A 13,737-nucleotide genomic window follows, 5' to 3' on the forward strand; every position below is an offset into this window, starting at 1 on the left:
AATGTAGTTGCGATTGCTAATTTGTAGTTGTAATTACAATGCAAGTACAATACAATTGCAATGTATTTTAAAAATTATATTGCAATTACGTTAGTTACAATTGCAATGCAATTATGATGCAATTAGTGTCAAATACAGTTGAATTGTGATTGCATTGTATAATTACAGCCAGAATTGTGCAATGTAGTTGTACTGTGTAGTGTAATTATAATAAAATTAAAATTACATATTGTATTTACAATTAGTGTTACTTATAATTGTGCAGTTTCATTGTAATTGTGCAATGTAATTATAAATACTGTGTAATTACACAGTGCAGTACACGGTGCAGTAGCATATGTAATGCAATTACATCATGTAGTTAGTGTAATTACAATTATGTCTTACAAATGTAATAACGGCGGCACGGTGGCGTAGTGGTTAGCGCTGTCGCCTCACAGCAAGAAGGTCCGGGTTCGAGCCCCGTGGCCGGTGAGGGCCTTTCTGTGCGGAGTTTGCATGTTCTCCCCGTGTCCACGTGGGTTTCCTCCGGGTGCTCCGGTTTCCCCCACAGTCCAAAGACATGCAGGTTAGGTTAACTGGTGACTCCAAATTGAGCGTAGGTGTGAGTGTGAATGGTTGTGTGTGTCTATGTGTCAGCCCTGTGATGACCTGGCGACTTGTCCAGGGTGTACCCCGCCTTTCGCCCGTAGTCAGCTGGGATAGGCTCCAGCTTGCCTGCGACCCTGTAGAAGGATAAAGCGGCTAGAGATGATGAGATGAGAAATATAATAACATATGCAACACTATTTAGTAAATAATGACCATTTAATGACCAGGGTTTTTTTTTTTTTTTTTAGTTATTTTGTCTCTGTTTCTCTGAAGTGTTCAGGCGCAGTTGGATGCCGAGGCAGAGAGCATGCGAATGTCTCAGAGAGAGCTGTTGTCAGTGGATGATGTCGTCTACATGCCTGACCAAGATCCAACACCGGTCAACCGCACACTCATACAAAAAGCAGGCTACCTCAACATTAGGAAGTATGCAGTTCTTGTCTTACATTTTTCTCACACAGTGTGTCATGTTAGGAAGCACATTAAATTTTTATGAGTGTTCATAAGAACTGAACGATGCACAAAGTAGTTTTGTGTGTGTGTATATGCCTAGCCCTTGCAGTTTATTTCTGTTCACTAACCAGCTGCTTTTCATGCAACGGCATGTGAGGAGTGGCACTATTAGAAAAAGAAATGTTATTAACCAGTAAACATGTTGCTGTGTAACATTCCAAACCTTTTAATGGTAAGTGTCACACACAGACTTTTCCAGTGTGATCAGCAAATACTTTTACTGTTAAGGTTGCTGAGATTTTCAGTCCCAGCACATTCTTTAAAAAATGTAGGCCTGGGTAACAGTCCACTCTAAAGTAATCATAACTGTACCTTACTTTCTATGAAGAATGTAGCCTTCATAGAGAACTCTTTATTTAAAAAAAAAAAAAAATCCTCCCTCCTAACAGGTTAAAAAAATAACTATTTGGAATAAATTTTAAATTTTTAGAAAGTCCTAAGGCAAAGTGTTCTGTTGTACATTTAATATTAAGCAGTAAAGGTATCTCCGTATCTTTTAACAGCTCAAATGCATTTAAAGACTGTATATTCCACAATATACCTTTCTGCTCTTTAACTCCAACAGCTCCATTTGTAATCGTAAATGTTATACAATCAAAAGTTTGGACACACCGTCTAACTCACTGGTTTTATGAATTAAAAGACGCTTCATGTCTTAAAATAATGACGGATGTTGTTTCTCTTTACTTACTTGAGCGGTTCTTGACATAAAATGGATTACTACACTTGGGGAATAGGGCTATTTACTGTATTATTTATTTTTCGATTGCAAACGCATTAAGAATGCAAGAAATTGCACGAATTTAACTTTTGACAAGGCACACCTGTTAACTGAAAAGCATTCCGGGTGACTATCTCATGAAGCTGGTTAAGATAATGGTGTACAAGGCGTAAAGGTAAACGCCGGCTAGCCTGAAGAATCTAAAATATGAAACACATTTTTAAACACTTCTTGTTTCGCACATTATTTTATGTATTTTCCCTGTTATTTTATAGTTTTGATGTCTTTAGTATTGTTCTCCAATGTAGAAAATAGTCAAAAAACCTATGAATGAGTAGGAGTGTACAAACTTTTGACTGTTAATGTAGTAAATAATAGAAATACAGTTAATGGCCATATTCGACAACTGCAGTAATTCATATTCTGTCAAGAACTGTTCTAGAGAAATGACAGTCTCTCTGTGTACACACACACACTATATTGTGTGTGTGTGTGTGTGTGTGTGTGTGTGTGTGTGATTTTATATAAAAATTAACAAAAAGATGGAAACAAGTGTTTTAGTGGGAAATACACCACTCATATTTTTCATATGAGCTACATCTGGGACATGGAGACCCAAAACCGTGACATAAACATGTCACTCGTGAGGAAATCGAATTATTTTGATAAATTTGGATGCTATTTGTTTGTGTCTATATAATACAACGAACATCACGTGTTGGATTAAAGAGATGTTTATCTTCTCGTGTTGAAAAACTCGCATTTTTCATATGAAATCCATCATAGATCTGAGCGACATGTTTCCTGGTATTTCACTCCCATGACGTCCCTCACTCCCAGTGTTTTCCCGCTGACTTGACACGTGTTGTCAAAATGGTGAATCAGCTCAAAATTAAAATTCTTTTAACTTGCGGGGTGTTTTTTGTGGCTGTGTCCGGTGGGACCAAGATATGAAGTTTAGCATCTTGTGTTGAAAATATTTTCACTCGTTTGCTTCACTCACTCATGAAACATGTTCACCAATTGAAGATAAACTTAATAGCTTCACACAACTGTGCAATGTCTTGTGTGTACAATTTTATGTAACATTTTACACTACCGTTCAAAAGTTTGGGGTCACTTTGAAATGTCCTTATTTTTGAAAGAAAAGCACTGTTCTTTTCAATGAAGATCACTTTAAACTAATCAGAAATCCACTCTATGCATTGCTAATGTGGTAAATGACTATTCTAGCTGCTGGTTTTTGGTGCAATATCTCCATAGGTGTATAGAGGCCCATTTCCAGCAACTCTCACTCCAGTGTTCTAATGGTACAATGTGTTTGCTCATTGCCTCAGAAGGCTAATGGATGATTAGAAAACCCTTGTACAATCATGTTAGCACAGCTGAAAACAGTTGAGCTCTTTAGAGAAGCTATAAAACTGACCTTCCTTTGAGCAGATTGAGTTTCTGGAGCATCACATTTGTGGGGTCGATTAAATGCTCAAAATGGCCAGAAAAATGTCTTGACTATATTTTCTATTCATTTTACAACTTATGGTGGTAAATAAAAGTGTGACTTTTCATGGAAAACACAAAATTGTCTGGGTGACCCCAAACTTTTGAACGGTAGTGTATATATAAATGTTATATAACATACAGAGAGGGAGAGAGACAGACAGACTGCATTTAATGGTCTCATTATAATATGCATACAGTGGGATCCAGAAGTCTGAGACCACATTAAAATATCTGGGGGGGTTTCCCTGCATTAGAAATTAGACAAAGGGTTTTATAATTTTGAAACATTTAGAACAAATACTTTTATATTCAAGATTGTACACTAGGGCGGCACGGTGGTGTAGTGGTTCTCACTGTCACGGCAAGAAGGTTCTGGGTTCAAGCCCAGTGGCTGATGGTGGTCTTTCTGTGTGGAGTTTGCATGTTCTCCCCGTGTCTGCGTAGGTTTCCTCCGGGTGCTCCGGTTTCCCCCACAGTTCAAAGACTTGCAGGTTAGGCTAATTGGTGGCTCTAAATTGGTGGACTGTAGATGTGAGTGTGAATGGTTGTCTCCATGCATCAGCCCTGTGATGATTTGGCGACTTGTCCAGGGTGTACCCCGCCTCTCGCCCATAGTCTGCCGGGATAGGCTCCAGCTTGCCTGCGACCCTGTACAGGATAAGCGGTTATGGATAATGGATGGATGGGTTATTTTTCCTTGAGTTTTATCCATTCCATTAAAGCATGTGTTCAGATGACATTTCAGTGGATTTGATGTAAAACCTGAGGATTCATTTTACAAACTAGTGGAATCCATGATGGGTCAAATGTGCAGTTGTCATAGCAAAAGGGGAAAATACCAAATCCTAAGACATTCTGAAATCCTTGTTATTTCCAGCTCTGGTTACTGCTGATAACATATAAATTAAATTAAGAAAATTGAATAATTTCAAAATTAAATGTAAATAATAATGCAAAATAGAAGTGTTTTCACTCGTGGCCTCTGACTTTTAGCTCACACTAAAAGTATGCTGTCCTTTTTGACAATATGATGTTAATAGCAAAAGTTCTGATTGTGAGGTTATATGGATGGATGCACTGAATATTTCACGGTTTTGCTCAATCTTGGAGGTTTTTTTTTTTTTTGTGTTGTTAATCTTGTGAAAATGAATGAATTGAAAAACAAATTCTACAAATGCTCTCTCATGACTCTTGCAGTAAGACGGGCCTGGTGAGCACAGCCTGGGACCGGCTCTACTTCTTCACCCAGGGGGGGAACCTGATGTGCCAGCCGCGTGGCGCTGTGGCAGGTGGCATGGTGCTCGATCTGGACAACAGCTCCGTCATGGCCGTCGAATGCGAGGACAGGCGCTACTGCTTTCAGATCACGTCACCTAGTGGGAAAACGTATGGCAACACGCTGTGTGTCTGTGGACGCGTGCATAAAATTGGCTAATCTACTGAAGGCTCTGTTTGCAGCACAGCAGCTCCAGTGTCCTGGAGTTGGATTTGTTGGTTTAACTTCCTCCTGAGCCTTTTGTTATCTACAGTGGTGCTTGAAAGTTTGTGAACCCTTTAGAATTTGCTATATTTCTGCATAAATATGACCTAAAACATCATCAGATTTTCACACAAGTCCTGAAAGTAGATAAAAAGAACCCAGTTAAACAAATGAGACAAAAATATTATACTTGGTCATTTATTTATTGAGGAAAATGATCCAATATACATATGTGAGTGGCAAAAGTATGTGAACCTCTAGGATTAGCAGTTAATTTGAAGGTGAAATTAGAGTCAGGTGTTTTCAATCAATGGGATGACAATCAGGTGTGAGTGGGCACCCTGTTTTATTTAAAGATCAGGGATCTATCAAAGTCTGATCTTCACAACACATGTTTTTGGAAGTGTATCATGGCATAAACGAAGGAGATTTCTGAGGACCTCAGAAAAAGTGCTGTTGATGCTCATCAGGCTGGAAAAGGTTACAAAACCATCTGTAAAGAGTTTGGACTCCACCAATCCACAGTCAGACAGATTGTGTACAAATGGAGGAAATTCAAGACCATTATCCTCCCCAGGAGTGGTCGACCAACAAAGATCGCTCCAAGAGCAAGGCGTGTAATAGTTGGCAAGGTCACAAAGGACCCCAGGGTAACTTCTAAGCAACTGAAGGCCTCTCTCACATTGGCTAATGTTCATGTTCATGAGTCCACCATCAGGAGAACACTGAACAACAATGGTGTGCATGGCAGGGTTGCAAGGAGAAAGCCACTGCTCTCAAAAAAGAACATTGCTGCTCGTCTACAGTTTGCTAAAGATCACATGGGCAAGCCAGAAGGCTATTGGAAAAATGTTTTGTGGACTGATGAGACCAAAATAGAACTTTTTGGTTCATATTTATTCAGAAATATAGAAAATTTCTAAAGGGTTCACAAACTTTCAAGCACCACTGTAAGTGACCAGGGGGGAAAGAACAACAGGATCACGTTTTGTGTCGCAGCCGGTCTTAAAAGACACAGCCTTCATCCACACCAGCACACACGCTTGGAGAAATCCTGCTGGTATTATTTCTGTTCGGCACTGTCTCAGACTAAGAGGAATTTCAGTGTTTAAACTGGATCACAAGTCTTTTCTGGAACTGCACAAATTTCTTTCTTTAGGTTTTTGTGAACCAAATGGCATTGGAGCAAGTGAAAATTGCTGATTTTATCTACTGTTTCCTATTATAAGATTACAGGAAACCAAATCTAAGATTGTTAAACTGCTTTAAGTCTTTATTTCGTAGAAGGAAGCAAAATTATTTGCCAGGAGTACAACAAAATATAAAGCTTGAAATGAGTAAAAATGTCTAGAAATTAGTATATTTGATTTTATTATTACGGAGTCCCGGGCGAGGTATTGTTTTCAGTGGGTGGGGTTCCCCCCCCCCACTGAAAATGTTAGCAACATTATGGGAAAATGGCTGGACCAATCTTCATGAAACTTTCAGGATAGATGGGCACTGGTCTCAAATAGAACCTCCAACATTTTGAGGGTCATCCGGTCAAGGTCACCAAAAAGGTCAAAATCGTAGTTATTACATAATTATATGTAAGGAAATCTTAGCTCCTCTGAAGAGCTCTTTAGTTGCACTTAAAAACAATCCAAAAAAAAAAAAAGTGTTACCAGGCAAGGTTTGTTTTGCCTGGCAACACTTCGAAATACTCAATTTTGTTTATGTTCAAAATATTTTCACTTGGGGGCGGCACGGTGGTGTAGTGGTTAGCGCTGTCGCCTCACAGCAAGAAGGTCCTGGGTTCGAGCCCCGTGGCCGGCGAGGGCCTTTCTGTGTGGAGTTTGCATGTTCTCCCCGTGTCCGCGTGGGTTTCCTCCGGGTGCTCCGGTTTTCCCCACAGTCCAAAGACATGCAGGTTAGGTTAACTGGTGACTCTAAATTGAGCGTAGGTGTGAATGTGAGTGTGAATGGTTGTCTGTGTCTATGTGTCAGCCCTGTGATGACCTGGCGACTTGTCCAGGGTGTACCCCGCCTTTTGCCCGTAGTCAGCTGGGATAGGCTCCAGCTTGCCTGCGACCCTGTAGAACAGGATAAAGCGGCTAGAGATGATATGAGATATTTTCACTTGCTAAGGTGTAAACTTTTTTTTTTTTTTTGCCCCCTGGCCATTCCTCTCACTGCTTTCTGTACTGCTGTTACTTTTGTTCCTTTTATTTCCTGCTGCACACAGCTCCTTCTCTTTCAGCTCACAGCTTCTTTTCTTTCTCTGCTCAAGCACAACTTTCCATTCTAGCCTTTCTTATCTATAATTCATCAACTAACTGAATACTCAAGAGTGGACTGCTGTGCTGCTGTAGCTAGCTAAAGAACAGCGTACACCCACTTCTATAGGACACTTAAACTTTTAACTGAAGCGTGTGTGTGTGTGTGGTGTTTAAAACAACAAATTATAGTAATGACAATTAAGAAATGAAATGATGTGATTTCTGGCTGTCCTCATGAAGGCGCTCGGTCTGCTTTCCTTTTTCTTGCTCGGCAACTCGTTTCCCAAATCCATCCTCTGAGGATCACACCTCCAAAATCAATTTCCTGCCGCAATATTAATGTCTTCCTCCCTGTGAAGACGACGGACACACAGACACGCACACAGTAGGCTAAACCTACTGGCACCAAGCCACACACTATTTATATTAAAAAAAAAAGGAGAGGAAAATGAGCCCTGTTGTTACATCCACAAAGCATGGTTTAATCAAAGAGGAAGTAATTACAGACATTTTCTCTGATATCCAAGCTGTAGTGAATACAGGCGAACAAGTGCTGAATACATTTGGCAACAAAACAAAGCTAAAAGACATTACAAAAATGATTACAGTAATGTCTTTTTAAATGAAGCCATTTCTACATCATAATTACTGTCGTGTTGGTCAGGTTTGTATTGGTCGTAACAATAACACGAGATACAGTCATCTCTGACCTGTTTTCTATTTCAAGGTCTATGATTCTTCAAGCTGAGAGCAAAAAGGAGTATGAGGAGGTAAAGGTTTGTTTTCCACGTGTGTGTTTTTTCATGCGAAGATGATTTTTAATTTTAATGGCGTTCTTTTTCTACAGTGGATCTGCACCATTAACAACATTTCTAGACAGATCTACCTGACAGACAACCCTGAGGTATGTTTTTCCCTCCCAACAGTTTACGATTAAAAAGATTTCCCTTATTTACTTTGTTACAATTGCTTTAAGTACAGAGCCCCTGAAGGGTCATGTTGGCTTTTTTTTTTTTTTTTGAGCTACTTTTATGTCTGCTTGTAATAAGTTAGGGTTAAAAGAATGGCCTTCAAGTCGCAATACTTAACACTGCAAGGTAAAGGCCAAACAACTGCATGGGAACACAGACTTACAGTGGTGCTTGAAAGTTTGTGAACCCTTTAGAATTTTCTATATTTCTGCTTAAATATGACCTAAAACATCACATTTTCACAAAAGTCCTAAAAGTAGATAAAGAGAACCAAGTAAAACAAATGAGACACAAATATTATACTTGGTCATTTATTGAGGAAAATGATCCAATATTACATATCTGTGAGTGGCAAAAGTATGTGAACCTTTGCTTTCAGTATCTGGTGTGACCCCCTTGTGCAGCAATAACTGCAACTAAACGTTTCCGGTAACTGTTGATCAGTCCTGCACACCGGCTTGGAGGAATTTTAGCCCATTCCTCCGTACAGAACAGCTTCAACTCTGGGATGTTGGTGGGTTTCCTCACATGAACTGCTCGCTTCAGGTCCTTCAATATTTCAACTGGATTAAGGTCAGGACTTTGACTTGGCCATTCCAAAGCATTATTCTTCTTTAACTATTCTTTGGTAGAACGACTTGTGTGCTTAGGGTCGTTGTCTTGCTGCATGACCCACCTTCTCTTGAGATTCAATTCATGGACAGATGTCCTGACATTTTCCTTTAGAATTCGCTGGTATAATTCAGAATTCATTGTTCCATCAATGATGGCAAGCCGTCCTGGCCCAGATGCAGCAAAACAGGCCCAAACCATGATACTACCACCACCATATTTCACAGATGGGATAAGGGTCTTATGCTGGAATGCAGTGTTTTCCTTTCTCCAAACATAACGCTTCTCATTTAAACCAAAAATTTCTATTTTGGTCTCATCTGTCCACAAAACATTTTTCCAATAGCCTTCTGGCTTGTCCATGTGATCCTTAGCAAACTGCAGACAAGCAGCAATGTTCTTTTTGGAGAGCAGTGGCTTTCTCCTTGCAACCCTGCCATGCACACCATTGTTGTTCAGTGTTCTCCTGATGGTGGACTCATTAGCCAATGTGAGAGAGGCCTTCAGTTGCTTAGAAGTTACCCTGGGGTCCTTTGTGACCTTGCCGACTATTACACGCCTTGCTCTTGGAGTGATCTTTGTTGGTTGACCACTCCTGGGGAGGGTAACAATGGTCTTGAATTTCCTCCATTTGTACACTATCTGTCTGACTGTGGATTGGTGGAGTCCAACAAGGGCATGTTTAGCCTATTTTTGGGGGTGCTCAAGCACCCCCAAAAACGAGCTCAGCACCCCCTAGCTCAGCACCCTCAAAAACACTGCTTTTGGACGTAATTTTCAGAAATAAGTGCCTTTGCGCACTGTGCGATGAATGTGTGTGCGGGCGTGTATGTGTTCTTGAATTCACCTGTTACGTGATAGTTCTATGACCAGTAAAATACCTCTCCTCCTTGTGTCCCCTCTGATTGGGTTGCCTGTCCGCGCGAGTGCTTGCTATGACATGGTGTTTTTTTTTTGTTTGTTTTTTTTTTAACTGGATTCCACTCAAAGGAGGAACTCGAAGTAGCACGTGAGTATTACTGGCATAGCGAGATGTGAAGGTATGGACTGGAGTTACAATTGTTAAACACAACACAATAATATGCATAATGCAATATTGATGTTCCCTGGTCTATGAACAGAATGATAAAAACGACATTTATCATCCATATCGAGATACTTTTGTGCAGAGCTGTACAAGTGCTATGGTGCTAGACCACCATGTGTTAGTCAATTTTATTTAATGTAACATAGCGTTTACTAATGTAAACTAATGTAAAATCATAATACACACTATTATTACACAATAACACATTAATTAACAATTACCACTGTTCAAAATGAATAGCTCCAACATTACAAATGCAGTAGTAGGTCTTGTTTAGTTAAAAATATAACGTAAATATTTGTGTCAGTGGTTGTAAATGTGTAGATATCATAGTTTATTGGGTCAGCTTCTGTTAAAACATTGCATAAGTCTAGTCTTGTCTAGTCTAGTCTTCTTGTCCTAGTTAAGTCTAGTCTAAATGCGGAATAAACGTGGAAACACTGTCGTTCAAGCCAGGTGCCTCTGTCAGCTCTGGGGGCTAAGCACCCCCAAAGATCAGATGCTAGAATCGCCCCTGGAGTCCAAACTCTTTAGAGATGGTTTTGTAACCTTTTCCAGCCTGATGAGGATCAACAACACTTTTTCTGAGGGCCTCAGAAATCTCCTTTGTTCGTGCCATGATACACTTCCACAAACGTGTTGTGAAGCTCGGATTTGATAGATCCCTGTTTTTTAAATAAAGCAGGGTGCCCACTCACACCTGATTGTCATCCCATTGATTGAAAACACCGGACTCTAATTTCACCTTCAAATTAACTGCTAATCCTAGAGGTTCACATACTTTTGCCACTCGCAGATATGTAATATTGGATCATTTTCCTCAATAAATAAATGACCGAGTATAATATTTTTGTCTCATTTGTTTAACTGGGTTCTCTTTATCTACTTTTAGGACTTGTGTGAAAATCTGATGATGTTTTAGGTCATATTTATGCAGAAATATAGCAAATTCTAAAGGTTTCACAAACTTTCAATCACCACTATATTGCAAGGTAATGCAAAAGTATTGTGAAGGAAAGCAAAAGTAGCTCAAAACAAAAACATCATAACCCTCAGCGGGCTCTGTAGTTTAGAGCTTTAGAGTTGCACACTGACTTGCCAGTTTTCACCTGGGAAACGATTCCACAAACTTGAGGGTGTGGTGTTTTTATGAATGTTGTACCAGGCAGAAAGATATTTGACAGGGAAGATATCCAGAGACTCTCCTATTCCTGGAAGTGTTTGATATGTGCTCTGTGACGTGGTGTATTATAATGTTGGCATTGTCTGTTTGAATATGGATAAAGTGTAGCCATGAGCACGGTGACCCAGCAGGTAGCAGTCCCACCGCACAGCTTGAGATCCTGGTTCGGTCCTGAACTTGGCTTTCTGTCTGTGTCGTGGTAGTTTTTTTTTTTTTTTTTGCTTGTTTGTTTTATGTTTTCCATGTCCTGCTGTGTTTCCTCGCACCTCCCTAAAACATGCCGGTAGCAACTCAAAACTTCCCCTTGGTGTGTGTGTGCGTGTACGCGCGCGTGTGCAGGAGGACTCAAGATGCAGGTGAGGTGTGTGGGGGTGTTTTTAAATGAATAGAGCTTTGTTTCTTTTTTTTTCTTTTCCTTACTTCTTCAGCAAGCGCTTTTCAGCATGCCGTTCTTCCATTTAATGAAAAAAAAAAAAAAGAAACCAAAATGCTAAGCCATTCACAGCTTTAAGTTCAAGGTGAGTGTGGAGAGTGTGTTGGATCTGCCCTGTCAGTGCCGTCTATCAGTCTCACAGATGCTACTGAAATAATAAAAAAAAAACCTGCACACACACTGTACACGCTAATAACACAGTTGAGAACAGTCAGACGTTCTGTACACTGCAAAAAAGAAAGGCATCTTGGCAAGTGAAAACATCTTGAATATCATCAAATGTATCTCGTATTTCCAATGCTAAGATTATAATAAAACAAATACCAGATTATTATAATTGTTCAACCATCTTCTGGCCTTTCTCTTTCTTTTACTAGTATTAAGATTTAAATATTCATATTCTTACTGACATATATAATATTTTTCATTTTAAGTATTTATTTTTAGAAAGAAACCTAGAACATTCACATTAGAAATTATCTGCCAGTAGCTGCCAAGCTTGAAATGAAGAAAAGTGTCTGAAAAGGCTGAATGAGAGATTTGATGTATAATAAACTCAAGCTTAAAAAAAAATTCCCGTCTTCAAGATGTTTTTGCTTGCCAATTTTTTTTTTTTTTGGGGGGGGGTTGTTCCAGTGTACACTATACATGGTACCCTGTGATGGACTGGCATCCCATCCAAGGTGTCCTCCTGCCTCGTGGCTGGGATTGGATCCAGATTCACTGCCACCTTGATCGGGATAAAGCGGTTACTGAAGACGAATGAATGTAACCTTGGAAAGGATAAACTCGGTCAGGGTTTCACATACACACACATCATCAGTATGTATCAGAGATCCCAGTGTGTGAAAGGAAAATGTTCCCCACAGCATCACATCACTACCTCGGGCTTTTTCCCCTTTAAACGTGATGGCACCGCAGACCCGTTTTATATTTGTGTCGGGTCTTAAAGCAAAGCACCGTGCTCACGGAATACGCTAATGTTTGATCCTAGAGAGATGCACTTCCTTGTTGCTGATGTGGCCTGGTTGCTCTACATAGCTCACGTGTTGTGTAACATGGATAAGTGGTGCATCAGATCTGTGTGGTATGTCCGGGTTGTAGTCATGTGACACATACGGTTTGTTGGAATGAACACTTTTTGTACACAGGTGGAGTTACCGAATAAACGGGCAACTCAGTGATGTGGACTGAGAGGGTGTGTGATTGTTCCAGAGCAAACATATGAATGTACTTCGATCAGCGTTTCCATGTTGTTGAATGTCCTATATGAGTAGTGAGGCAGTAGTTAATGATCATGTACATAATGTTTGCTACATGGCAAACGAAATCCTAAAAAGCACTGAACATGCATACAGTAGATTTATAAGTAATATCTTTGTGTTCCTCAGGCTGTGGCCATCAGGCTAAATCAGACAGCCATCCAGGCCGTCACTCCCATCACCAGCTTTGAAAAGAGAGCAGAGGGCTCCCCGAACCCTGACAGGTCAGACTCGAACTGTACTAACATCTGTAAAAGGTAGATAAGATCACTGATGGGCTTCAAATTCAGTAATAACCACTCACTCATGAACATCTGGCCATTATCAGGGTCTTAGTGTCAGGATGCTGTTGGTGCAGCAATGTGGCCCTGCAAGTGATGTCATAATGTTTTGTACTTTATATATAATGTTTTGCAAAAGTTTGTCTTATTTTGTCACGTTACAGGCTGGAATTAAAATATATTTTTGGGGGGTTAGCACCATTTTAAAGGTGCAAATTGGTTTATTGTGAAACAAACTAAGATGAAAAACCAGAAATCTGGAGTGTTGCAGAGTCAGGGTCCTTCCAGAACAGGCTGATTTATACAGACGACATGTGACAGATCATGTGACACTTTGATTGCACACAGGTGGATCTTAATCAACTAATTATCGGACTTATGAAGTGAATTGGTTAGACCAGGTCTTGTTTAGGGGTTTCATACGAAAGGGGGTGAATACTTATGCACACTCCAGATTTCTGTTTTTTCATCTTGTTTGTGTCACAATAAAACAATTATTTTCACCTTTAAAGTTGTAGGCATGTTGTGTAAATCAAATGGTGTTAACCCTCCAAAAATCCATTTTAATTCCAGCTTGTAATGCAACAAAACAGGACAAACACCAAGGGGGGTGAATACTTTTGCAAGACATTGTACTGTACATCTGGGTTAGCTTTTTTTTGTGTGTGTATAGGGCTAAGCCAGGTGCAGTGGTCACTGGCAGTGTTAAGAAAGCCCCTGCTGTCCCCGCGGTCCCTGAACCTGAAGACCTGATTGCCCCTGGGACACCCATCCAGTTTGATATTGTGCTTCCCGCATCGGAGTTCCTGGACCAGAACAGAACAGGAGGGAGGTCAGAGAATACA

The 13,737-nt window shown here is 40.1% G+C and overlaps 1 protein-coding gene across 1 annotated transcript in view; it reads left to right on the forward strand.

Annotated features, from left to right (window-relative positions):
* The window catches only part of appl2 (adaptor protein, phosphotyrosine interaction, PH domain and leucine zipper containing 2), a 109,213-nt gene that overhangs the window by 72,847 nt on the left and 22,629 nt on the right, over nucleotides 1-13,737 (forward strand). Inside the window, exons 10-15 of the mRNA XM_060914418.1 lie at nucleotides 865-1,017; nucleotides 4,523-4,711; nucleotides 7,791-7,833; nucleotides 7,911-7,967; nucleotides 12,741-12,835; nucleotides 13,566-13,724. Coding sequence (XP_060770401.1) covers nucleotides 865-1,017; nucleotides 4,523-4,711; nucleotides 7,791-7,833; nucleotides 7,911-7,967; nucleotides 12,741-12,835; nucleotides 13,566-13,724 — 696 coding nt within the window. The remainder of the gene's footprint in view (nucleotides 1-864; nucleotides 1,018-4,522; nucleotides 4,712-7,790; nucleotides 7,834-7,910; nucleotides 7,968-12,740; nucleotides 12,836-13,565; nucleotides 13,725-13,737) is intronic.

Source organism: Neoarius graeffei, chromosome 2 (genome assembly GCF_027579695.1).
Source record: "Neoarius graeffei isolate fNeoGra1 chromosome 2, fNeoGra1.pri, whole genome shotgun sequence".
NCBI classification, from domain to species: Eukaryota; Metazoa; Chordata; class Actinopteri; order Siluriformes; family Ariidae; genus Neoarius; species Neoarius graeffei.